This window comes from Protopterus annectens, chromosome 16.part0 (assembly GCF_019279795.1).
Source record: "Protopterus annectens isolate FY-2018-M chromosome 16.part0, PAN1.0, whole genome shotgun sequence".
Classification (NCBI taxonomy): Eukaryota; Metazoa; Chordata; order Ceratodontiformes; family Protopteridae; genus Protopterus; species Protopterus annectens.
Window position 1 is genome coordinate 168478757 of NC_056750.1, and position 27426 is coordinate 168506182.

General features: G+C 44.5%; 1 protein-coding gene across 1 annotated transcript in view; it reads left to right on the forward strand.

Moving 5' to 3' along the window:
* PRMT5 (protein arginine methyltransferase 5) overlaps positions 1-27426 on the forward strand; it is a 1996504-nt gene that overhangs the window by 1348708 nt on the left and 620370 nt on the right. Inside the window, exon 8 of the mRNA XM_044058013.1 lies at positions 395-556. Coding sequence (XP_043913948.1) covers positions 395-556 — 162 coding nt within the window. The remainder of the gene's footprint in view (positions 1-394; positions 557-27426) is intronic.

The following is a 27426-nucleotide window of genomic DNA, read 5'->3' on the forward strand; positions in this document are numbered from 1 at the left end:
GCTTTGATAACCAACCCATATAGCCTAAAAGTTACTGCAGCACTGAGGAATTTTCACTGTATACTACTACGGGTAAGTGCAACTTGTATAACTGTACTGTCTTCTGTATTTTAGGAACTTGATTTCTAGGGCACATTGTTGTGTACCTTTTTGTTACTTTATTTACTCAAGGTGGGCAATTTGACAGTACAAAGCAGAGGACATTTGCTTTATAAGACTAGTAAACCTCTTCAACTTTGCTTTCTTTCCCATGCATTCCAACTTAGTTTAGCAACTGATAGTGACATTTGTGTGTCTGTCTGTGTCCTGGGTCTGTCTGTCTGTGTAAACTGGGCTCTAAATGTTAACTTGTACAATCACAGCACTACTTATTACATTGATTTTTTTTTTTTAGTTGGAAGTCCAGTTCGTCATTACAGGAACAAATCATCATCCTGAGAAGGAGTTTCGGACATATCTTCAGTACTTGGAATATTTGAATCAGAACCGCCCGCCTCCTAACTCATATGAGCTATTTGCCAAGGGCTATGAGGACTACTTGCAGTCACCTTTGCAGGTACTTAATGATTGTTGCAGAAAAGATGAGACCTAGTAGTCTGTGCCATCATTGTTATTTACGAGTGATCTATTTGAGGTTGTTGACTGTGCTTTAAAACCTTCCTGATTTCTTTTCTGCATAACATTAAGATAACTAATTAAATGGATTATGGAAAGTGTAATCTTTTGACTGATAGCAGCTTTGGTACAATTTATATTTTGAGTTTTGAATGAGTGTTGTACAAATTAGAGTATCTGATTTGATACTCAAGTCTGTGTGTAGTAATGCATTGTTTGGGAGTTTAACTTTACTAGCTGCTCTGGAACTTGCATTTCTTTGTGTCATTTCTGTTAAAGAAAGTCTAACAAAAAAAGCCTTTGGTATGTGGTTGTTACTTTGTTGCAGCTCCTTCAAATGGTATGCTTACTAGTAAACCTATCTGCCTGAGTTTTGAGAGGCTTTCTGTATAGTGTTAAAATGTTCATCAGGTTGGTCACTGCTGCAGTAGTTTTAGCTATATAAGTTTTATCCTGCCAAGGATACAACAGCCAACCAATTTATGAAGCTTCAGGGTACCTTACACAGGACCAAATTGTCAGGCAGCTCAAAATGAGCTCAGTAAAAGACAAGTATGAGCTTTACTGCCGCCAAAGAGTATGCTTCTCTGAGGCTTTCAAGGATCGATGGTCAGCTTGTGCTTTCCTTTGCTGGGCAGATAAGTTCCTGTTTGGGGGGAAAAAAACTTCTATTTTCTTAATTCTGTTGCTATTTTATTACTTTCCTTTTCGGGAAAGTTATTTTAAAGTTAGGAGCGTTGTGTTTTAATGGACTTGTATCAAGACTGTAATGTACTTTTAAACCGAGTGCTCATTTTTTTTTCTGTCAGTTTAAAAGTGGTGTAAAGTAACTGAAAACATTTTTTTTTCTGTGAAGAAATTGTTTATTTTACTTTTGTGTGGCTGGCCTAGTGTGTTAAGCTATTTTTTACTGAGTTTTTCTGTCAAAAAGTACGTTTTGTGGACTGTTAGTGTTTACTGGCAATTGCTTCTTGTCTTCCTTGGGAAAGAGGCACCATTTTCTGCTTGACCATGGAAGAGACTACCAGTCCCACTCTTGGTCATTTTAGCTCCCCCCAACTGCAAAAATAAAATTAAGCAAACAGCCTTTGATACCACAGCAGGCCAGCAGTTTGCTGCAGCTGCAGGTGGATGACTGCTGTGGCCATTTGTTGTACCTCAGACCACTTATCTTTATCCCAGCTCCATCTGGTGTAGCATCTACAGCTACTATGGACCCAAGGGGTTAGCCACATCCTCTGAAGCTGTTGGGTTCCCCCTTCAGTGAGCAAGGCAAGAGAGTCTCTTGTTGGTCCTGGGAGATGGAACAGGGAGTTTTTTCCTGTTGTATGAGAATGCTATGCCAATCCTTGGGGAAGCTGCTGTTGCAATTAGTAACACGGCTGACTCCAATTTTTCTTGTAAAAAAACCCAAAAAACAAAAAAAAAAAAAACAGAAAACAAAGCATACATCGACAACTCCTCAACTTTCTATGTATAGGAGTAGTTTACTGGGTCCAGTTCAGGGTTTAATTCATGCTATTGAGCCTTCTCGGAAAGTAGTTTCTGATAAAAGAAAGATGGATTCCTCTTTTCCTTTTTTCATGAAGAGATTCAAGATTCCAAGTCTGAACAGAAAAAGGCAGGGACAAAGACAGGGTTTATTCCTCAGATTTCTGATTCAGACTCTGAGGAGAGTTTGGTTTCTTATTTCCCCTGCAGGGGTTTCTCTTTCTCTGAAAGTATTGCTAGAATGTGCCAGTGTTTCCAGTCTGAAAACACATGGATGTTATGTAGTCCAACCTCTCCACAAGAACACCAATTCTCTATACAAGCATAGTACATCTTGTTTAGAATTTAAAAAATTTGTTTTTGGTATTCTAGACACTGTTAAAATAGACATCAGAGGTGGGGATTGGAAAAACCTACTAAAAAAGAAGGAGAGTCAATGGCAGTTTAGATTGGCTTCCATGTTTCCCCCAGGACTTAATGAAACAGTGTCATTAACACCATTACTTATAGAAAGGGCCAACAATATTTGAATTATTCATAGTTACATGTTTATATATATATATATATATATATATATATATATATATATATATATATATATATACACATAATAATATATTTTTCTTCTCATTTAATACCAGAATTTTCAGAAATGTTAAATGAATAAGTTTATATATTTATATACAACATTTTTATATACATATTTATTCATCAATATTAGTATTTAATAATGAATTTTTACAAAGTTTTTAGATCAATTAATATGTTTTAAATTAAACCTTTTGTGCCAGTATTTATTAAACTGTTTTTGTATAAAATACAACAGGCATTATGTATCAAACATATTTATTTTTGGTTTGATACACATTTTTAGGTTGATGTTTGTTTAAATCCTTAATTAATTGTGTGATGTCATTGATTGAAGGGTTATATAAAGTACAATTAAATGTGGTTAATTGTTTCTGATGAAGTCTCTACAATGAGATGAAAGCGCTAAAACTGTTGGTCAAAATAAATGGATTCTTTCTTTTACATTTTCTAACTGGTGTCCTGGATTCCTGGTTCATTTGGATATATTCAACAATCTCTCCTACATTTTTACCCGTGGGTTTGGAACCGAACCTCGGCTCTGACTTGGCCATACTCTAGCTCGAAGTCGTCAATTGGCTCGTGGCTAAGAGGTATCCCATGCTGTAATGCGCCTATTCCCCAGATCTCGTTTGCCGCTCGTACAGATCGGATGTGGTCTTGCTCTTGGCCATGGCTAAGTACAATTTTTCTACTATTTGTTCAATTTAGTAGCTCTAAAAGCTATTTTAGTAGCTAGTGTGTGTGTGTGTTTTTACTTTTAGCAGTTTAGTGAACATTTCTGGTATCCTGTTTTACCTGGTGTTTACGGGCTAGGCCCGTTTCAGTTAGAGGACCTAGTCCTCCTCTGTTTTTTTTCCTGTTGTTGTTCTGATTGTTTACCAGTTTAATCCCCCTTGGCAGCGTTATTCTTGTGGTGTGACTGTTGGTTGTTCCCTTGTTGGTTTTCCCTGGGCTAGGCCCGTTTAACTTAGAGGACTTAGTCCTCCCTGTGGTTACCTCGCGGTCTCTAGGCTGTTTGAGTTAGAGGCTCTAGTTTCCCGCGCTTCTTGTTTTCTATGGTGAAGGTGCCCCAACCGTTTTTCCCCTGTGTGTGTGTGCCCTTGTCTCAACATGTCCAAGGAGTCTAAAGAGCACAGGCCTTCGGGCTTCAAAAAGTGTGTTGAGTGCAACAACAAAATGTCTTTGACAGATGGGCATTCTGCATGTGTATATTGCTTGGGGGCTATTCATTTACAGGAATCCTGCTTGTTCTGTCACGCTTTCAGCCCCCGCGTACTGCAAGAGAGGAAGAACAAGCTGATTTTGAGAGGATTGCTGAAACCATCTTTTGAAGAGGATTTGGAGAGATCCTCCAGTTCCAAGTCCTCTCCTTCCAAATCAGATAAAAAGATGGATAAAAAAATCATCTAAGAAGCACTCTCCGGCTCCATCAGTCTCCACGGAGCCACTGGAGAAAATTATTAAGACTACTATTGCTTCTTCGGCTCCACTGGCTTCGGAGCCGATAGAAGACCGTGCTTTGATGATGTCTACATCGGCTCCAGGCTTATTGGAGCCGAGGTCAGACGTGTCAGATTGGAGCCAGTCTCAAGTTTTTTCGGCCGGTCTCCCCAACTCGTAGGTCTCCCTCTATAGGGAGATCCAGATACCCAACCATGTCCTGTAGATCCTCCAGGACACTTTCTGATGACTGTCGATAGAGTGGTGAAGAAACTGCTTCAGTCATCGGTGCTGTCTAAATTTCTTTCGGCTCCGGCCCATTCGGTTCCGGAGCCCATCCCCCCTTCATCTTTGGCTTTTCCTCCTCTGGACCTTTCTTCGGAGCCAGAGCTGTCTGTTCCGTCTGATGCCTCGAGATCGGCTCCAGTTGCCCCTTCTGGAGTCTCTGCTCCAACCCCGTCAGCGACATCCACGGGGTCCAGGGTCTACAGCTCGCCGCGCGGAGTGAGAGGGAGGTATCGGGTCGATCTTCTTTGGCTCCGAGCCTTCCTCTTGGCGCTTCGGCTCGGGTGAGTGTGGACCCGACATCGGCTTTGGACCTTATTTTCTTGGTTCCGAGGTTGTCTTCTGTGGTTAGTCGACCTTTGGAGCCGGGGGGATCAGCTTTTGACGTCATGCTGGCCAGGTCTGCAGCTGCATCCTACGGTACTGACACTCTTCCCCCTCCAGCACCGATATCAGTATCAGATCACCCTCTATCTAGGGACAGCGGAGACCTAAGGCCTCAGGATACCTCCATGAGTGGTCCCCAGCTTTCTGAAGCCTCCCCGGGTTTTTTACCTGAGGAGCCACCCAGAAAGAGAGTGTGCAAGAGGAAGCACATTGACTCCCAAGATGAGTCCCTCACATCTGACACCGAGTTTGAGGAGTCAGAGGGGTCCCCTAAGTAGTCTTCTGGCGATATCTCTTTTTCAGATATCTTGGAAATACTGAGACAGAGAGGCGACTGGCCATCTAAAGCCCCTTCTGAGGAGGAGTCTGTGTTCCTGAAGGACTTTGATTCCCAACCCTCCGCCTCTTGGGTTTCTTTCCTGTTTGACGAGCTCCTGGACCTCATTTGTCGAAAGGTGTGTGAAACTCCGGACACTGTGGAACAGGTCCCTAGGAGACCCAACAAGTTTTTGTCTACTCCCCCTGATAGAGAATTTCTTACAAAAGGTGTTCCAGTAGATGCCATGGTGCTGGCAGCAGCCACCAAGACAGAACTTGCAGAAACTTCATCTACCGTCCATCCCCCTAACAAGGATTCCAGGGGTATGGACAGGTATTGGGAAGTGTGTGTTCTCTTCAGCGGCCTTTACACTGCGGTCGTTAACTACTTATCGCATTTTACACGGCTCCAAAGAGATTTCCTAAAGGAGGTGGTAGAGTCTCTGCAGGGTAATGTTTCTGATACTGTGGCTCAGAAAGTCAATGCACAGATGTCTACCCTAAATTCTATTAGTAACTCCTCCATGAGGCTGATCTCGTACGCAGCCGATGGAGCGAACAGGGCTGCGGGTTCTGGAGTTTATCTTAGGAGACACTCCTGGATGTGCCTGTGCAACTTTGTGGAGGCCTTCAAGTCTACCTTCACCAACGCGCCCTTTGATGGTTCATCCTTATTTGGAACCAAGGTGAAGGATACTCTCACTAGGTGCGAGCAGGAAGGAAAAACCCTGTCTTCCATGCCTTCTAGACCTTATCCCAAGGGCCAGAAGGGTGGGAAAATGTGGTTCAGAAAATCTCAGAGGTTTTTCCCCGACGCACAGAGTGATTCCCTCTCTAGAGGCAGAGGAGGGGGTGGACATTCAGGCAGATGCCGCCCTAGAGGCAGAGGAGGCCCGCATAACCAGGGGGACTGTGATTCCTTTCGTGGCTCCCCCTACCAGCGCTCCTGAGAGGAGGCCGGACTGCGCATCTCTGGAGCAAGTCGGGGGTGGCATTTCTCTATACCCAGAAGCCTGGCGAGACATCACCCAAGACGAGTGGGTATTAGAGATAACCTCCAGAGGGTTATCACATTCCCTTTCTTTCATCTCCTCCTCCAAACAAAAGGATCCCAGACGTTCCACCCAGTCAAAAGGATTCCACAACCTTAGAAGTTCAAAAGTTGCTGTTAAAAGGAGCCATCCAGCCTGTTCCCTCAGACCAAGTAGGATTAGGGACTTACTCCAGATTCTTTTTTGTGCCGAAAAGAACAGAGGACCTGAGACCCATTTTGGATCTCAGCCATTTCAACCTTTATGTAGAGAAGTCCAAGTTCTGCATGGTCATATTACAGTCAATTCTCCTGTTATTAGGGAAAGATGTGTGGATGTGCTGCATCGACCTCAAGGATGCTTACTACCATATAAAAATGGACAGGGCATCCAGAAGTCACCTACGCTTCCGGCTGGGAGCCAGTCATTTTCAGTTTCGCGCCCTGCCCTTTGGTCTCACCACAGCCCCCAGGGTGTTCACCAAATGCATGGCAGTGGTAACGGCTCACTTGAGACATATGGGATTCCAAGTGTTTCCGTACCTGGACCACTGGCTCCTGTCTGCCACCACCAGGCATCTACTACTACAGACCAGGGATGCCACTATTGCACTGTGCCAAAGTCTGGGAATCACCTTGAATTGGGAAAAATCTGCATTGTTGCCCTTGCAGCGTGTCACCTTTATTGGTGCCAAATTAGACACAGTGCTCATGAAGGTTTTCCTGCCAGAAGAGAGAATTCAGGTTTTACAGCAACAAGTCTATGCTCTACTACCACTGAAGAATGTCAAGGCAAAAGTGGTCCTCCAGCTGTTAGGTACTATGGCACAATTATGCTAGTCCCTCTTGCAAGACTTCACATGAGGATTCTTCAGTGGCTACTTTTTGCCCAATGGTCTCTTCAGCACCTTCCTCTCTCCCATCTTATTGTAATAACCGACAGGTGCAAGCAGGATCTGCGCTGGTGGCTTCAGACCAGCAGTCTCAACACGGGTATGCCTTTCGTTCTTCCTCCTCCGATTGCCACTGTGACCACGGATGCCTCCCAGATCGGGGGGGGGGGGCATTATCTCGGCAGGACTGTCCAAGGCACGTGGCAGGAACACGAGATCCATTTGCATATCGATGTCTTAGAGATGAGAGCGGTGCTATTAGCGTTGCAAGCACTTCACAGCTTTCTTCCTCTTGGAACAATTGCAATCCACTTGGACAACATGTCTGTGGTCTAGTATCTGATCAAACAGGGAGGAACCAGGTCGTATCCCCTTTGCAGAGAGGCTGTTCGAGTGTGGCAGTGAGCAGTATCTTCCCAGCGCTTTCTAGTGGCAATGCACATTCCGGGGAAGTCCAACGTGATTACCGACAGGCTGAGCAGAGCTATTCTAATGCCTCACGAGTGGTCCCTGAACGAACAGGTGGCAGAACAGATTTTCTGCAGATGGGGTCAGCCTTGCTGCGATCTATTTGCCAACCCCCTCAATGCCAAATGCAGCAGCTACTTCACCCTTATTCCCCCGGAAGGGGAAACACCCAGGGATGCTCTAGTTCACGATTGGCCCTCCGGTCTTCTCTATGCCTTCCCTCCAATTCCCCTGATAACGAAGGTTATTCAGAAAGCATAGTCTTTGGGAAGCAAAATGATGCTGATTGCTCCACACTGGCCTCATCTGATCTGGTTTCCTTTTCTTCACCCTTGTCTAATGGACGAGCCGTGGATTCTGGACCTAGAGCCGGATCTGTTGACTCGTATGTCTGGACAGTTCCACCCCTCCATCCAAACCCTTAGATTGACACTTCCGTCTCTAGTCAGGCTTCATGTTTTTTCACCGGAGGTGGTTCATATTTTGTCTTCCTCCCACAAGCCTTCTGCTAGGAAGATTTATTCCAGTAAGTGGAAGAGATTTTCCATTTGGGCTCATGAAAGACAGATTGATCCCTATACAGCTCCCATCTCATCGATTTGAGAGTTTCTATCTCAACTGTTTAGTCATGGATCTGCTGCGGCAACTATTAAAGTACAGTCGGCAGCCATTTCTACTTTTCATGTTGCTAATGAACCCAGTCTAATGGTGCATAGACTTTGTAGGGCCTTTCTCAAAGGGACTATGCTACTTCGACCTCCGATCTTTGATCCTGTTATGCCATGGGACCTTAATTTTGTGCTACAGCAGCTTACCTCACCTCTTTTTGAGCCCGTGACAACCTCTGACCTAAAAGTTTTGTCTTCGAAGACGCTCTTTTTGATAGCCATCACTTCGGCTAGGCGGATCTCTGAATTCCAAGCTTTATCAGTCCGGCCCCCTTACTTGATATTTCACAAGGATAGGGTTTCACTAAGGCCTAATCCTTCCTTTATGCCTAAGGTTGCTTCATTGGTCAACCTCAACCAGTCTGTTGAGTTGCCTGTGTTTTTCCCTGAATTCTTTAACAAGGCAGAATCTAAGTTTCATCAGCTGGATGTCCACAGACAATTACGTTTTTATTTACATAAAACAAAAGATTTTAAAAAATCTGACCAACTTTTTGTCTCCTTTTCGGAAAACAGGCTAGGGACTTCAATTTCCAAAGTAACTCTGTCCAGATGGATTTCTAGCTGCATTTCCTTCATCTATTCTTCAAATGGCAAGGAATTACCCTTCAAGGTAAAGGCTCACTCTAGGCGTTCGGTGTCTACTTCTACTGCCTTTCAGGCTAGGATGTCTATGAATGATATTTGTGCTGCAGCTAGGGCATCTCCTCACACCTTTATTAGTCATTACAAATTGGATCTGGTATCAAGGGGCAGATCCTCATTTGGTTCCACAGTGCTCAGGAGTTTTTTCCAGTGAGCCGCCCAAGGTCTAGGTGCTAGGGACACTGTCCCCACGGGTAAGAGTGTAGGCGAGATTGGACTACATAACATCAAGAAGTTGTGTACTCACCATAACGTCCAATGTATGTAGTCCATCTCTCCTCACATTCTTACTAACCCACCCACCTACCCCCTCCTGGAGGACCTAGAGGTAGAGTCTGTGGTTTCAGCACTCTTCCTTGATATGTTGAGTTGGTTCTTCCTCTCAACGTGTTTCTGTGTGTGTGTGTGTGTGTGGATGTGAGCTCACTGCAAACAAGATCTGGGGAATAGGCGCATTGCAGCATGGGATACCTCTTAGCCACGAGCCAATTGAAGACTTCGAGCTAGAGTATGGCCGAGTTGGAGCAGAGGTTCAGCTCCGAACCCACGGGTAAGAATGTGAGGCGAGATGGACTACATACATCGAACGTTATGGTGAGTACATAACTTCTTGTTTTCAGTCCCTCAGAAAATACCGAGTTGTTACAGAAGACTTTTCCAGAACCTACATCCATTCCTGCTGCTGTTCTGTCTGCTTTAGCGGATGTGTGTTGCTGCCTGCAATTTTTCTGATGGTCAGCAAGCAGCCTCTAAAAAGACAGGATGTATAACGTTCCTCAGTCTTACTCTGTTCCCAAGCCTGACTCATAAGCTGTAGCTTTAGTTGATCCCACTGCTGCTAAGCATTTAGTTAATGCTAATCCTGCTATAAAGATTGGAACATTGTTGGTAGGTATGGGCAAAGGTGTGTACTTCTGCAACTTTGATGTTCGGAGTTTTGAGTAGGGTCATATGTTAGTTTGTTCTGACAAATTGTGAATGTATGAGGAATGTTTTATCTGCAGTTTCTTCATGTAAGGAAAAAATCTGCTTAGTTTCTTCTGTTGCACAGGTCACTGCTCATTGTTTACAATGTGTGTATGACTCTGATACTTCTTCCACGGGCGTCTATGTTATCTTATCGAAGCTTCAGAATATCGAATCTGATATGGTTGACACCATATCATCGAATTCTGAAACATCAAACGATAAAATAAAATGCCTAAACCAAAGCAAGCCCCCTTGCACCCCCCCATTATACCAGCTCCGAGACTGCACTACATTGAACTAAATGGAAATTTCCGTTTAAACGTTCAGTGTTTTTTGCTTTTGCTAATCTGGTGCTGACAATATCAGCTTCGATATTGTCGGCCTTCGACAACGTGAAATAGACCCTTCCACTGCCATACCTCTCAACTCTCCAGATTTTTGCAGAATGTCCAGATTTTTCCCGTGTATTTTTGGTTTGTTTCTCATAAAATTGAGGTTTTTCCTGCAAATCACTGGGAAATCATTGAGGACTGAAGTCAGAAAATAATGGCAGACATTTGAGTTTCAGACATCATATCCTTCAGAAAATTAATGCTAATGCAAAACCTGCTATTCTATCAACTTCTATGTTTGTAAGAGCAATATTTAAATATTGTCTGTATTTTTGGGCCGTTGACCCCCCCATTATTTGTTTTTGTCCAGATTTCTTGCTCTAAGAGGTTGAGAGGTATGTCCAGTTCTATAGCCACTGGTACTATTTTGAGGAGGTTTGCATGGCTGCATTTTTTAGACCCTTGCAGATGATGATAAAAATGACTTTAAATTCTCCCTTGGATGGAGATTCTTTGTTTGGCCCCTCTACTGCTGAGGTGATCAAAAAGTGTGATGAAATGGGCAAGCTGATTTAAAGAACTCTCAGATTTTTCATCCCTCCTTTTCCAAGAGATCTTTTATTTCTTCGTCAATTTTTGGCAAAAAAAAAAAAAAAAACAGAATAAACAGTTTTAACAAAATACATGTAAACGGATGCTTAAGAAATGGCAAGGGAATACCAAAAAGACATCTCAAACCTCCCAAAACCAAGGACAGAACAACAAGTCTGAATAAACTGTTCAAGAGACCTTGTGAGCCCTTCCCGCCTTGACCTCTTTTTTTCCAGAAAGTTTGAATATCTGTTTTCTGTTCGCCAACAGAAAGTTTCAGATTAGTGGTTCTGAAAATCATTCATCAGGGTTACAGATTGCAGTGGGCGGAAATTTTCTATTTTCCTTGAGGGTCATTCTTCATCTTCCAGATCAGGCTGTTTTGTTTCCATTGGTTCTTCATATCATGCTGACCCAACGAGTGATGGAACCAGTTACTCCTTCCCAGGTGGGAAAGGGTTTTTATTCAAGGATGTTCCTAGTGCCAAAGAAAGAAAATTCTTGGAGACCAGTTCTGGATCTTTCCTAAATCTGTTTGTAATAGTACCTAAATTCAAAATGGTGTCACTTTACAACATGTTACTTCTTCCTCTGATATTTCCTGGCAAGAAAACACTTGAAACATACTTAAAACATCCATATTCATTCACACGTCAGCTATTTAAAGTTTTGTGTGCCTGGATCTCATTATCAATTCTCTGCTTTACCCTTTGGACCATTCACTGCATCAGGAGTGTTCACAAAGTGTCTCACTCCACTTATAGCTCATTGCAGGCTACAGGGTATCCACAATTTACCATATTTAGACAACTTGCTTATCTTTGTAGAGTCTTTTTCCAGTTGGCAAGAATGATTTCCTACACAAGCCTGGATTTCAAGAGAATGTTCAAAAGTCTTTCTTGACTTTTTCACACAGGATTGTGTTCCTGGAATGTAAAATAGACACCTCCAGTTCAAAGAACTTTTCTTCCAAAGGAAAAAAATAGACCTTTATCGGGATCTGTTTGTAAAGTTTTCCACATAGACTTAGGTCATCCTGAGGGAATACCTCAGGATTTTGGATCTCTTGGCATCTATGATTCTCATTATACCCCCTGGCACGACTCCAGATGACAAAGATGCAGTGGCATCTGAAATCTGTTTGGTTCCTGAGTCTGTACCCTTTATCTTTTCAAATCCTAGTGCTCGGGTTTGTCAGATAAATCATTTGGTGGAGACAGCAAGTGTCTTTAAATCCAGATCTGCCCTTCTCCCTACCTGCTTCACAGCAGTCTTTCACCACTGTACACTTCAGACTTTGGAGTTTCAGGAGGGATAAAAGTTCAAGAGGGGTGTGACCCTAAGGACAGCTGCAAGCACATAATTATCAAAGAGATTATTGCCTTGATCAAAATACTCAACTCTTTCAACCATCTTTGGTCCTTAGGACAACTTCAAGTGGTTACAGACAATGCACCAGTCATGTAGTACATCAGCAAGCAAGGGGGAGTCAGTCCGTATCCCTTTACAGACCAGCCACGTTTTGTTTGGGATATAGCTTCACAGCACAATCTCATTCTATAGGCATCTGCATTCAGGCAGAATAAACTTGTGTGGGACTTAAGCTGAACAAAGCTAGGGCGGACTCTCATGAATGGAAACTAAATCAGCGGGTCTTCCAACATTTACTCCATCTGTGGGGAGTTCCTCAAGTAAGACCTCTTTGCCTCTTCTCTGAACAGTCAACTGGCAAGATTCTGTTTCAGGACTCCATGCAAGAAGGCCTGCGAATGTTCCTGTATGCTTTTCTACCTTTTCCACTAATATCCAGGGTTGTTGTTGTTTGTCTTTTCAGCTTTTCCCGGTTAGCGGTCGCCACAGCGGAACTCAGGTCTGCTAATGATTGGCAGTAGATTTTTATGGTGTCGAGTTGACAGCTCGACGCCCACCCTTCAGCGAAGGCACGCCCATTCACGCATGTCTTTCAGAGGCCACTCGACGGTGGGGAGGACATGCAGACTCCACACAGAAGGCACTCCAGCCGAGAATCGAACAGGAGAACCTCTTGCTGTGAGACTGAGTACTTAAGAAAATTCAGAAAGGAATCCTCTAAGATCATGGAGGTGACTGCCTCCTGGCCCAAGTAACCACAGTTCTTCTTTCCTTTAGAAGTGGCCAGAGGAAATTGCCGCAAGCTTTCTCATGGGACTGTATCTAATCACACAAGAACAGGAGTGATGTTCTTCGTGTTTCACTGTTGCAGTCATCACATTTGGGTTACCTGCCTGCAGGTAGCCCTTAGCCGGCCTGAATACCAGAGTCTTGGGATTTCTGCGTCGGATGCTGTTGCTTCTTCCATGACATCAGGTCGTTAGGGGTATAAAACATGCATTCAATGCCATTACATCAGTCTTTCTTTTCATGCGATGCCCGAAGAAGAAGCATTTCGCAAGTGCCGGTCGGCCGACCCCTGAAGTTTTCGTTTTCGAGTTTCAGACCTGAAGTCTTCTAAAAGAAAAGTACCCCATTGTGGATCCTTTTTTCTTGTTCTAACTGAGATGTCAGAAAAAAAATTAATAATTGTCTTGCCTATGGAAAGCAAATACCTCAGAGATTTTCATTCTTACTGCGTCACCTGTTTAGGCCCAGACCATGACGTCCCTCGCTGTTGATTTTGTGCCTTGTTCAATGCCCGAACTATTCATTGTCGGGCAATTTTTGTAGCTAAATTCTTTCGCTCTCGATCTCCATACTCCAAAATGGCTTCGTTAAACCATCGGACTACCGATCTTCGGAAAAAAAAACATAAGGATAAAGACAGAGACAGACCGCATAGGTCCAAAACTGCCGACGATGCTACCGTTAAGCTAGTCGCCAATCCAGCAGTGCTCGGTGAGGCGCTTTCGCAGCCCCTGATACCCGCTTCTACAGATTTGCAGGCCTCTACTGAGACCCATTTGGAGTCCAGTATGTCGCGAGATGCTTCTTCGACTATGGAACCTGCGGATGTCTCTACCTTGGATGGGTCCGGAGCCGCTGTGCAGGTACCGGCTTCTGAGGGTGTATTCAGGCCTACTGATTTTCATATAAAACCAACGACAAAATACCAAATTTCTCAGGCCTAAAGTTTGCACTAAGCCTAGGAAACCGATGACCAAAGCGCAGGCCAACATGCCTCAAAAGCAAATGATTAGAATGGCTAAAGACCTTATTACCTTAATTAGGGGAAGCCAGCCTTTCCCCTCAGAGAGACCTAGAACAAATTTTCCTTCTGATTCTTCTGATCAGGAATCTGATATCTCTGTTCCTTCTGACTACCAGGACATACCCTTATCTACCTATGAGGATTTTGATGCAGAGGATTCCATTTAGTCTGCTTCCCCTCCAAAAGATTTTTCTTTTGGTGAAACCCTGCATACCCTTAAGGAGCATTTCCGCTGGGAAAGTCAGGACTACACTCAGTCCAAAAAGACTCAGGGAATTTTTAAACCTGCCTCGGCACAGGCCTCTAGCTATCCCTCCTGTTCTGGAGATTGTAGATGATGTTTTCTTGGAATCCAGCCTTACCCCGGCTACTTTGCCTCCAGCTCCCAGGAAACCTGACCGGTACTATAGAGTACCTGACACTCCCAAATTCCTTTTCAAGAATCCTACTGTGGATCCAGAGACAGTTTCCCAAGGACCAGAAGGCATTAAGGCTGCTACTGCCAAGAATCCCACACCTAGGGCTTTAGACAGATTGGGTAAGAAGGTATACACCTCTGCTACTCTGGTCATTAGGGCTTTATATTGCCAGTTTCATATGTTAAAGTATCAGCAGCATATTATGGGTCTAATTACACAGAAAATGATGTTGCTTTCTGACTGTGCAAAACACAAAGATTTACAAGAGTTAATGCATTCTGTTGCCCAAGTTGGTAAGCGTACTTTGCAGTGTGGTTTTGTTGCTTTGGAAGCATCTTGCAGGGCTGCTGTCACTGGGTCTGTACTTGGAAGGCATGCTTGGCTTAAGGAACACAACCTGCCAGATCATGTCAAAGCAAAATTACTGGATGCACCCTTAAACCAAGAGCGCCTATTTGGCAATAAAGCAGAAGAAGTACTCAAAAGGATGGAGGAGAAAGCTAAATCTATGCAAACTGTTAAAGATTTCTTACAACTACAGCCACCTAGATTCAGTAGGCATTAGCCTTCAAAGAACTGGTCCTTTCCAGTCCCTTCCAGGCCCTCTCAGTCCAAACCCAGGGGAGCAGACCACCAAGACTTCAGTCTGAGGTTATACGCAGATCTAAGCAGTGGGGTGATCCCACATCCAAAACAGGGAGTAGTAAGCCACCTCCCTATGGTAAAATTGCACAATGACTTATCCTTAACTCCTCCAAGCCTTGCTCAAGTACTTGCACCTTTAGGAGGAAAACTCGCCCTGCATGCAAAAAACTGGGAATACATTACCCAAGACAAATGGGTTTTAAACATCGTTTCCCTAGGATACAGATTCCACTTCTCTCACTCCCAACCCTAAGTGGATGACCAGACCTCCCTCCAAACCAGTGGGCAGAGGCCCAAAAGCAAGTACTTTCTCTCCTCAGCATCAAGGCTATTCAACCTGTCCCAGCCGAACAAAGGGGACAAGGCTTTTATTCAAGACTGTTCCTGGTTCCTAGAAAAGAAAATTCCTGGCATCGTATCCTGGATCTGTCTATTCTCAACACCTTTCTGGTGGTTCCAAAATTCAAAATGCTAACTCTCCAACAGCTGCTTCTTATGCTAGCCAAGGATGGCTGGCTGGCAACCCTAGACTTGAAAGAAGCTTACCTACACATCCTCATAAGGGAATCTTGCAGGAAATACCTACGCTTCAGAGTAGGCGCTTTGCACTATCAGTTCTCTGCACTTCCCTTTGGCTTATCTACTGCACTCAGGGTATTCACAAAGTGCCTAGCTCCAGCCATTGCATTTTGCAGGCAGAGAAGTGTTCAGATTTACCCATACTTGGACGATTGCCTGATTCAGGCGGAAAGTCAGGACTTGCTATTACAGCACCTGGCATTTGTAAAGAGACTTCTGACTTCACTGGGGTACACCATCAATGAAAAGAAATCACACCTAGTACCCTGCCAACAGATTGTATTCTTGGGAGCAAGCTTGAACACGACTTCCCAGATGGCATTCTTCACGCCAGAGAAACAATTTTATTTGGCAAACTACTTCCATCTACTGGCCACCAAAACTCGGCTATTTGCAAGGAAAATACAGCATGCCCTAGGGTTCATAGCCTCTTGCATTCTGTTAATTCCATATGCAAGACTGCATATGAGGAAAATACAATGGTATCTAAAAAGTCTATGGAGTCAACATTCTCAGGACCTGGAAACAATAAATGTTCTGTAGTCCTATCTCGCCTTCATTCTTACATATGGGGTTCGGAGCCGATCCTCTGCTCCGACTCGGCTTATTACAAAGCTCAAAGTCTTCTAGTTGGCTCATAGCTAGGTAGGTATCCCATAGTGCAGTCGTACAATCCCCAGATCTTGTTTGTCACGGCGAGTTCAGATGTGCTTCTTGCTTGGCCGTGGCTAAGTTTAAAACTTTTCTCTTATTTCTATATTACTGTTTACCTTTAGCGAATTATCTGATTCTAGATAGATTTCTACTAGTATTAGAGTAGTTTCAGCACTGTTTGTGTTTTTTTACTTTAAATTTCTTAGTTGTTGAGAACTGATTGGCCGTTGGCCCTTGTTGTTCTTGTTTGGTATCCTGTGTGCTAGTCCTTTTCTATTTAACATGCGCGTTCGCACTTATTTGATTTATATTGTGTGCAGTGTTTTCTTGTTTTTAGATATTTAGGAATTTAGATAGTTACTTAGATAATTACTTATTCAGCTTGTGTGTAGGGTCTTTTGGGAGCTCCGACCTTTTTTGCTTTTACGTTTTAGCTTTTTGATCATAGATTTATATTTGAGAAAGTTGGTCATTTAGACTTTGTGAATTGTGTGTGTGCTGTGTAATTGATAGTTTCTGACCTTCGCTGTCTTATCCCTTTCACCTAGGTCCGTTTAAGTTAGAGGACCTAGTCCTCGTTGAAATTTCGTATTGCTGAAAAGCCAGTTATGTCTAAAGAGGCTAAAGACCATAAACCTTCGGGTTTTAAAAAATGTATAAAGTGCTCCCAGAAGATCTCAATTACGGATGGCCATAGTAATTGTTTTTATTGTCTCGGAGCCATCTATTTGCAGGAGACTTGTTTGTTTTGCCATTCTTTCAGGAGCGGAAGAACAAGCTAATTTTGAAAGGTGGTCTCAAGCTTTTTTTCATGGAAGACTTAGCCAGTTCTTCCTCTTCCTCAAAATGTCATTCTTCCAAAAAAGAGAAGATAAAGACTACTAAGAGGCATTCCCTGGCGCCGTCCGGTGCTTCGGAACCGCCTCAAAAGCTTTCTAAGCTGGATAAGACTTCTACCTCCTCAGCTCCACTGTCCTCAGAGCTGATCAAGGTTGTTGATATTGGCACATCATTTTCGGCCCAAAACACTTCGGAGCTGACTACTGAGAGACCACATCTGAGCCGGTCCAGAGATCCATTGCCGGTCTGCCCAACATTGAGATCCCCAGTCTTGCAGAGGTCCAGATCACCCACTCTGTCTTCCAGATCCTCCAGGCGTCTTTCAGAGGAAGATGTGGAGAGAGTAGTGCTTAGACTTCTGAAGTTGTCTGCCTTACCAAAAATGTTGTTGCCTCCGACCCAGTTGGTTCCGGAGCCACCTGAGTCCATTCTCCCTGTTGTGGTTCCTCCTCCGACCCGCGCCGGGCTTTCGGAGCTGGAGTGTTCGGTCCCACTTGTTGTGGAACCCTCTGTTCCAGCTCCCCTCATGGCTGTCTCAGAGCGGAGTTATGCTCTGACATCTTTGGTGCCGTCCGTGGTGTCTAGAAGCCGAAGTTCACCGGTCAGCCCCGACAGGAACACTTGGACTTGAACCTCTTTGGTTCCGAGTCTCCCCATTGGTGCATCGGCTAGGGTGAGCTCAGATCCTACATCTAACTCTGAGCCGATGACTTCCTCTGTCTCCTTGGAGCCGAGAAGGTCTTCGGAGCCGGAGAGGTCTGCCTTCGAGATGATGAAGAGTGTGCTGTTCCATTCATCAGCTCCACTCAAGGGTTCCGACACTGATCCCCCTCCGGCACTGACCTCAGTCTCAGCACCTAGTCTCTCTTTCGACAGCAGAGACCCGCAGCCTCAGGAGCCCCTGGCTGGTGGCCCCCAGTCTTCAGAGACCTCCCCGGAATGTCCTTCTGTGGAGCCCCCTCGGTAGAGGACACACAAGAGGAAGCATGTAGACTCCCAGGATGAGTTCCTTACCTCTGACACTGACCTTGAGGAGTCAGAAGGGTCCCCCAAGTCGTCCTCTGGTCTCCTTTGTAGACATCTTGGAGATCCTTAAGCAGAGGGGCGGCTGGCCCACTGTTACCCCTTCTGATGAAGAGTCTGTGTACCTGAAGGCTTTTGGGTCTCAACCTTCAGCCTCTTGGGTGTCTCCACCTTTTGTTGAGCTTTTAGACCTTGTTAGTCGGAGGGTGAGGGAGACTCCTGATGCCGTGGAGCCAGTTTCCAGGAGACCCAATAAATTTCTATCCTCTCCCAAAGAGAAGGAATTTTTATCCAAGGGTGTGCCTGTAGATGCCATGGTGGTGGCGACGGCCACTAAGAAGGAGCTAGCGGAGACTTCATCTGTCCATCCACTGAACAAGGAATCTCGAACGATGGATAGATACGGGAAGCGTATCTTTTCGTCAGCATTCACACTCAGATCGCTGAACTATCTTAACACACTTTACGAGGCTTCAGAGAGATCTCCTTAAGGAGTTGGGAGATGTTCTACAAGGTACATCTACTGAAGGAATCCCTGATAATGTGTCTGCTCAGTTGTCCACTTTGAATTCCATTGTTGCCTCCTCCGTGAGGTTGATTTCTTATGCAGTCGACAGAGCGAGCAGGGCACGGGTTCAGGAGTTTCCCTTAGAAGACACTCCTGGATGCACTTGTGTAATTTTGTGGAGCTGTTCAGGTCCACCTTTACCAATGCCCCCTTTGACGGTTCTTCATTGTTTGGACCTAAGGTAAAAGACACACTCACCAGGTGCGAGCAAGAAGGGAAAACGCCGTCTGCTGTGAGTGTACGTTTTACCGTCCCCTCTAGACCATACCCCAAGGGTCAGAGAGGCAGTAAGATGTGGTTCAAGAAGTCCTAGAAATGTTTCCCAGATGCACAGGGTGATTCCTCCTTCAGAGGCAGAGGTGGAGGAACAAATGGTAGACATCGCCCTTGATGCAGCGGCAGTCTGCAGAACCAGGGTGGCCGCGATTCGTTTCAAGGCCGTCCCTATCAGAGCTCCTGATGTGGGGCCCGATTGTGCCTCTCTGGAGCCAGTCAGGGGTCGCATTTCTTTGTATCCAGAATTCTGGCTAAGCATCACCCTAGACAAATGGGTACAAAGAATTATCACCAGAGGTTATTCCATACCCTTGGATGTTCCACCTAGTCACAGGGATCAAGCAACTGTAGAAGTGAAAAAGTTGCACGCAAACAGAGTCATCCAAACCGTCCTCGCAGACCAGGAACTTGCTCCAGATTCTTTTTAGTGCCAAAATGTACAGGGAACTGGAGGCCCATTCTGGACCTCAGCAAACTAAACAAATCCGTAAAGGACAAGTTCCGGATGGTGACACTGCAGTCTATCCTCCCTTAGTTAGGGAAAGACACTTGGATGTGCTCAATAGACCTACAAGACGCGTACTACCATATAAAAATGGACAGAGCATTGTGGAGCCACTTAAGTTTCCAGCTGGGAGCCAGTCACTACCAGTTTCATGCTCTTCCCTTTGGTCTCACCACAGCCCCCAGGGTGTTCACCAAATGTATGGCAGTAGTGATAGCTCACCTGAGACGTCTAAGATTCCATGTGTTTCTATACCTGGACAACTGGCTCCTGACTGCCTCCACCAGGCATCTGCTCTTTCAAACCAGAGATTCCACTCCAACTTTGTGCCCAGTTGGGGATTACTATAAATTGGGAAATGTCTGCCTTATCGCCCTCTCAGTTTGTGACTTTTATAGGTGCAGAAATAGACACAGTCGTCTTGATAGCTTGTCTTCCTGCAGAAAGAGCACAGAACCTCATACAAGTTCTCCTTTTACTTCCTCTTCAAAAAGTCAAGGCAAAGACCGTGCTGCAACTCTTAGTGACCATGGCCTCCACCTAGTCCCTCTGGCCAGATTACATATGTGAATTCTTCAATGGCTTCTATCGTCCCAGTGGTCTTTTCAACAGCTGCCTCTGTCCCACCACATCATCCTAACAGAGTCTTGCAAAAAGGATCTCCGTTGGTGGATCCAACCCGATCAACTAACGACAGACACTCAATTGCTTCCGCGCCTTCCCATTGCTACTGTGACCACGGATGCCTCACAGATAAGGTGGGGGAGCATTATCTAGGCAGGGACTGTCCAAGGCACATGGCAAGATCACAAGGCTCACCTGCCTATCCATTGTCCTAGAGATGAGGGCAGTGCTAGTGTTGGAAGCACTTCACGACCTTCTTCCTCTTGGGACGGTAGCAATCCCATCAGACAACATGTCTGTGGTATGGTACCTCAACAAGCAAGGTGGAACCAGATCTTACCCCCTTTGTCTGGAGGCGATTTGCGTTTGGAAGTGGGCGATATTTTCCCAATGCTTTTTAGTGGCAAAGCACATCCCAGGGACAACCAACATGATAACCGACAAACTCAGCCGGGCAATCTTGATGCCTCACGAGTGGTCTCTGAAGCAGGAAGTAGTGGAACAGATTGTCTGCAAATGGGGGCGGCCTTGCTGTGATCTTTTCGCCAGTCCGATCAACTCCAAATGCAGCAGCTGCTTTTCCCTTATCCCTCCTCTGGGGAGTCACCGAGAGACGCACCCTTTCACGATTGGCCTCTGGGTCTCCTTTATGCCTTCCCCTCCTGCCCTGTCAAATCCAAGGTGATTCAGAAAGTGAAGCTGTTGGGAAGCAAACTGATCCTCATCACTCCTTACTGGCCTCATCAGATTTGGTTCCCCTTTCTCAGGCCTCATCTTCTAGACAATCCATGGACTCTGGACCCAGTGCCAGACCTCTTGACACACATGTCAGGCTCTTTTCACCCCAGCCTCCACCCCCTCAACTTGACAGCGTGGCTGCTCCAATTCCATCCCTAGTCAGGCTTCATGATTTTTCACCTGCTGTGACCCCACATTCTCGCATCTTCTCACAAACCTTATACTAGAAAGTTATACACTAGCAAATGGAGAAGGTTTTCTATCTGGGCTGAAGAAAGGAATGTTGACCCTTACACCACATCCATCCCAGTGATTTTAGAATTTTTGTCCAAACTTTTCCACCAGGGATCTGCTGCTGCCACAGTTAGGGTTCAGTTGGCAGCGATATCTAATTTTCATTTAGGTCAACATGAGTCTAAACTTATGTCACACACATTGTGTAAAACTTTCCTTAAAGGTGCTTCCTGGGATCTAAACTTCGTCCTGTCCAAATTAACTTCTCCACCCTTTGGACCTGCTCATTCGTGCACTGAAGTTTCTGTCTTGGAAGACTTTGTTTCTAGTAGCCATCACATCTGCTAGACGAGTATCAAAGTTATAAGCACTGTCTATCAAGCCCCCTTGTTTGATTTTCCACAAAGACAGAGTCTCTCTTTGCAGAAATCCATCTTTTATCCCTAAGGTTTGCTCTCATAGTAACTTGAACCAAACTATAAAGCTGCCAGCGTTTTTCCCTAACTATTCCAATGCAGCAAAATACAAATTTCATCAGTTGGATGTTCACAGACAATTACGGATGTTCTTCGTGTTTCACTGTTGCAGTCATTGCATTTGGGTAATCTGCTGGCAGGTTGCCCTCAGTTGGCCTGAATAACAAAGTCTTGGGTCCTGCGTCGGTTGCGGTCTCCTCTTCCATGACGTCAGGTCGTCAGGGGTATAAAACATGCAGCCGATGCCATTTTATTCAGTCTTTCTTGCCGCGCAGTGCCCGAAGCAGAAGCAGTTTGCAAGTGCCGGTCGGCCAACTCCTGAAATTTGTGCATTCAAGTTTCAGAACCGAAGTCTTCAAACTTAAGCTAAGTACCCCGTTGGGGAAACTTTTTCTTGCTCCTTACCGATGTCAATAAAAGTTAATTGCATTACTTGTGGGAACCAAATACCTCATAAGGATTTTCATTTGTACAGTTTTCCTTGCCTAGGCCCAGATCACAACATGCTTTGCTGTCGGTTTTGTGCTAGATTTAACCAACGCACTATTAAGCGTTGGTATATTTTTGCTTCTAAATATTTTGGTTCAAGATTTAATTATCCTGAAATGTCTGTTAGCAATCCGACTACCGGAGTTCACAAAAAACGCAAAGAAAGACAGAGACAGACCGTTGAGGTCCAAAACCGACGAAGCTTCTCCTAAGCCAGTTGCCGGTACTCAGTGAGGTGCTTTCACAGCCCCTGATACCCGCTACTTTAGAGTTGCAGACCTCTACCGAGACCCATTCCGGAGTCCAGTATGCCGCGAGATTCTCAGAGTATTGAACCCGTGGATGTCTCTCCCTTGGATGGGTCCAGAGCTGCTGAGCAGACTCTGAGAGTGTTTCAGGCCTCAACATTTTTATATTAAACCAACGCCAGCCTCAAAAACATCTATGTCTAAAAAAAGACGCATGAGCCACATGCTCAGGCCCCTATGCCTAAAAAACAGATTATCAAAATGGCTGAGGATTTAATTACCTTGATCAGGGGTTCCCAACCCCTCCCCCCCTGCTAAGAGGCGTAGGCAAGGCACAGATTATGAATCTCCAGATCAGGTTTCCATTTCTTCTGATTAGGAATTTTCTATTCCACCCTATGAGGATTCTGATGCAGAGGAATCCATCCCATCTGCATCTCCCCCTGAGGATTACTCTTTTGGAGAGACTTTGCATACTTTATAGGTTCATACTAGGCTATCTGCCCTGGGGCAATTATAAGCCCCAGGGCAGGGAACATTTTCACTGGGAGAGTCAGGACTTCTCTGAATCAAAAAAGAGGCTTGGGGATTTCCTTCTTCCTTAGCATAGGCCTTTGGCAATACCTCCTGTATTAGACATTGTTGATGTGTTTTCGGAATCAAGCATGGCTCCTGGTACCCTGCCCTCCGGCTCCTAGTATGCCAGACCGATATTACTGGGTTCCTGACTCCACAAATTTCTATTCAAAAATCCTGCTGCTGATTCTGAGACTATTTCTCAGGGTCCCAAGGGTGTAAAGGCCTCTACAGCCAAAAATCCTACCCCCTCTGACAGATTCCAGGGTGCTGGATAGATGGGGAAAGAAGGTTTATCCGTCTGCAACCTTGGCAATCAGGGCTTTAAACTGCCAGTTTCATATGCTTAAATATCGACAGCATGTTATGGGCTTACTGAAACAGAAAATGGTGTTGATTTCTGATTGTGTGGAAAATAAGAGTTACAGGAATTATTGCATTCAGCAGAACAGGTTGGAAAGCATACTTTGCAATGTGTTTTTATTCCTTGGAGGCCTCTTGTAGGGCTGCTGTTACTGAATCTTTGATTAGAAGGCATGCCTGGCTCAAGGAGAAAACTCTGCCTGATCATGTTAAAGCTAAATTGTTGGATGCCCCTTTGCAGCATGATACTCTGTTTGGTAATAAGGCAGGAGAGGTTTTAAAGAAAATGGAAGACAAAGCTAAATCTATGCAAACTGTAAAAGATTTCTTGCAAGTCCAGCCGCCCAGGTTCAGTAGACACTGGCCTTCTAAAAAACTGGTCCTTTCCTGTGTCAAACAGAGCCTCTCAAGGCAAATCCAGGAACTCAAAAGGCTTCAGATACCAATCACAGGGTTCTTACAGGTCAAAGCAGTGGGGTGCCTCCACCTCCAAAACTCGAGGGAACAAAGCACAACCCTACAGTAAGCAGTCTCAATGACTTTCCTCTACCATCACTAAACACTTACCTTTTGGCAGCCCCCTTGGGGGGAAAACTAGCACTTCATGCTCAAAATTGGCATTTAATTACCCAGGACAAGTGGGTATTAAACATAGTATCCCAGAGGTACAGATTTCATTTCCATACTTTACCAGTTCCAAACGGATGGCCAGATCTGCCACAAAACCAGTGGGCAGAGGCCCAGAAACAGGTCATGTCCCTCATGGATATGGGGGGCTATTCAACCGGTACCAGAAAAGGAAAAAGGACAAGGTTTTCATTCAAGACTTTTCCTGGTACCCAGAAAAGACGATTCATGGTGTCCAATACTGATTGATTTTGAACATGTTCCTGGACATTCCAAAATTCAAAATGCTGACTTTACAACAGCTACTGCCTATGCTAGGCAGGAATGCTTGGTTAGTATCTCTAGACTTAAGAGGCATACCTGCATATCCCAATAAAAGAATCATGCAGAAGATACCTCCGCTTCAAAGCAGGTTTTTTGCATTACCAATTCTCTGCACTGCCCTTTGGCTTATCTACTGTGCCCAGGGTCTTTAGAAAGTGCCTGGCACCAGTAATTGCATTCTGCAGACAATCTGCACTGCCCTTTGGCTTATCTACTGCTCCCAGGGTCTTTACAAAGTGCCTGGCACCAGTAATTGCATTCTGCAGACAAAGAAGCATTCAAATTTATCCTTATCTGGACGACTGTCTCATTCAAGCAGAGAACAAAGCAACTCTCTTCTTCAACATCTGGCGTTTGTGAAAAGGCTTCTAGTATGCCTAGGGTACACCATAAACAAAAAGAAATCACAACTGGTACCCTCTCAAGTAATTACATTCCTGGGTGCAAGCTTGAATACAACTGCACAGATGGCTTACCTTACGCCAGACAAAGGCAGCTGACAACATACTTCAAACAAATGTCAACAAAAACCCAGTTACCTGCAAGACAAATTCTGCAGGCTTTGGGGTTCATGGCATCCTGCATTCTACTAATTCCATATGCGAGACTGCGTATGAGGAAACTTCAATGGTACCTAAAAAGTTTATGGAGTCAACATTGTCACAGTCTGGAAACAATGATTCCTCTCATTCCCTGCCTACAACAGGAGTTTCTTTGGTGGGCAGAGACATGTCACCAAAACAAGGGAATGTCACTCACTCTACCCCCTGCCACCCAAACTCTAACTACAGACGCTTCAGACTATACTTTGGGGGGGCCCACCTGGCGAAGAGATGCATTCAGGGCAAATGGAGCCCAAACCAAATGCATCTGCATATCGACCAGAAAGAGATGCTAGCTGTTCAGAATGCTCTGACAGCCTTCAAGGACTTACTTCATCCAGGACAACTACTGATAAAGACTGACAACACCACAGTTATGTGGTACATAAACAAGCAGAGGGGTACATATTCCTATCCCCTTTGCAGACTAGCCATGGCCTTGTGGAACACAGCCTTGACTTACCAAATACATCTTCAAGCTCAATTCCTGCCAGGAAAACAAAATACACTGGCCAGATGACCTAAGCCAAAATCTTATGGACCCACATGAATGGAAACTGGATCCACAAATCTTCAGCATATTAACACAGAAATGGGGGAGCCCGGACATAGATCTATTTACCTCTCCTCAAAATTATCAGTTGGACAAATTCTGCACAAGAACTCATCACCAAAAAGCATGGAAAGTGGATGCCCTATCCGTCAGCTGGAAAAAAAACTATCAGTGTATGCCTTGCCTTTCCCCCTCTGCCTCTACTCTCCAAGGTCTTACTAAAAGTCATACAGGAAAAAACAAAAATGATTCTAGTTGCTCCGGACCGGCCAAGCCAGCACTGGTACCCACTTCTAAGGAATATGTCTCAACTTCCTCCATGGTACTTGCCTCAAATACCTCATCTACCGTCTCAGCAGAACAATCAAATTCTGCACACTCGGCTCCAAACTCTGAATCTTGCAGCATGGCTGATCCATTAGTTATTCAAACAACACCTCTCAGTAAATCTGTGATGGATGTCGTTTTGGAAGCCAGAAGGCCAAGTACTAGAAAATCTTATGCTGATAAATGGAAGAGATTCTGTGCTTGAAACCAAGCACAAGGAACAGACGCAGCAAAGCCCAATATTCCTTAGATTTTACAATATTTGACTGAGATGCTTGACAAGGGCCTATCTTTTTCTTCAATAAAAATCCATGCCTCTGCCATCTCGGCTCATTACAACACAGAGCCTTCCCTCTTTTCTCATCCTCTGCTTAAACAGTATCTTAGAGGGGCCAAAAATGTAAGGCCTCCCAGAAGATCACCAACTCCTGCATGGGACCTCAATTTTGTGCTGGAAAAACCCACCCTGCCTCCTTTTTAACCAGCAGCTCCTGCAGATATAAAATTTCTATCTTGGAAAACAGCTTTTCTCTTGGCAGTCACTTCAGCAAGAAGGGTTTCAGAACTGCAGGCTCTCATGGCAGTAGAGCCTTTTATTATATTTTGCCCGGACAGGGTGTCCCTCAGGACCAATCCTTCTTTTATGCCTAAGGTGGTATCCAGTGTGGCTCTAAACCAGACCATTCATCTGCCAACATTTTACCCAAATCCGAAGAACAAGGGAGAGCGGATTATGCATTCATTGGACGTACACAGACAACTAAGATTTTACTTAAACAGAACCAAATCTCTAAGAAAGTCTGAGCAACTATTGGTAGCATTTTCTGCAGGGTCAGAGGGCAAGGCTATATCAAAGCAGACTATTTCTAAGCGGATAAGCCACTACATTCATTTCTGCTACTTGCACCATGGTAAACCTGTGCCCAAGCGGATCAGATCACATTCCACTAGGGCTGCCTCTACTTCAGCAGCTTTTCTCAGAGGGTTCCAACCAAAGACATTCTAGAAGCTGCTACTTGGAGCTCTGTTCATACCTTAACAAAGCATTATCATTTGCCTCTCTTCTCCAAATCCAGGGCAGGCTTTGTCGCTGCAGTTCTGCAGGGCCTTATAGCCGCTCCTAATGCTGTTTAGTTCCATCTTCCCATCCATAGCTTTGGGATTCTACCCAAATGTAATGACTGCAACAGTGAAACACAAAGAACATAGTACAGTTGTGTACACTTACCATAAATGTAGATGTTCGAGTGTATTCACTGTTGCAGTCTGGGTTACCACCCATCATCTCCCTTTCTGTACCTTTTCTTTCCTTCACTATACACTAAAGCCTTTGTGGTGTATTTGCTTTTAGATGAAGGTAAAGTTTATGTTGCTAAAAGTGCATTTGTGTATGTGTGTGTCTGTATATATGTGTGTGTGTGTGTGTGTATATATATATATATATATATATATATATATATATATATATATATATATATATATATATATATATATATATATATATATAAATATATATATATATATATATATATATATATATATATATATATATATATATATATATGTATAATTTTTTTTTGCTCCCCATTTGGGGGGGGGTACATGCCATCTGGGGCAAGAAAACACTGAATAAAATGGCGTCGGCTGCATGTTTTATACCCATGACGACCTGACGTCATGGAAGAGGAGACTGCAACTGACGCAGGACCCAAGACTTTGTTATTCAGGCCGACTGAGGGCAACCTGCCAGCAGATTACCCAAATATAATGACTGCAACAGTGAATACACTCTAACATCTACATTTATGGTAAGTGTACACAACTGTACT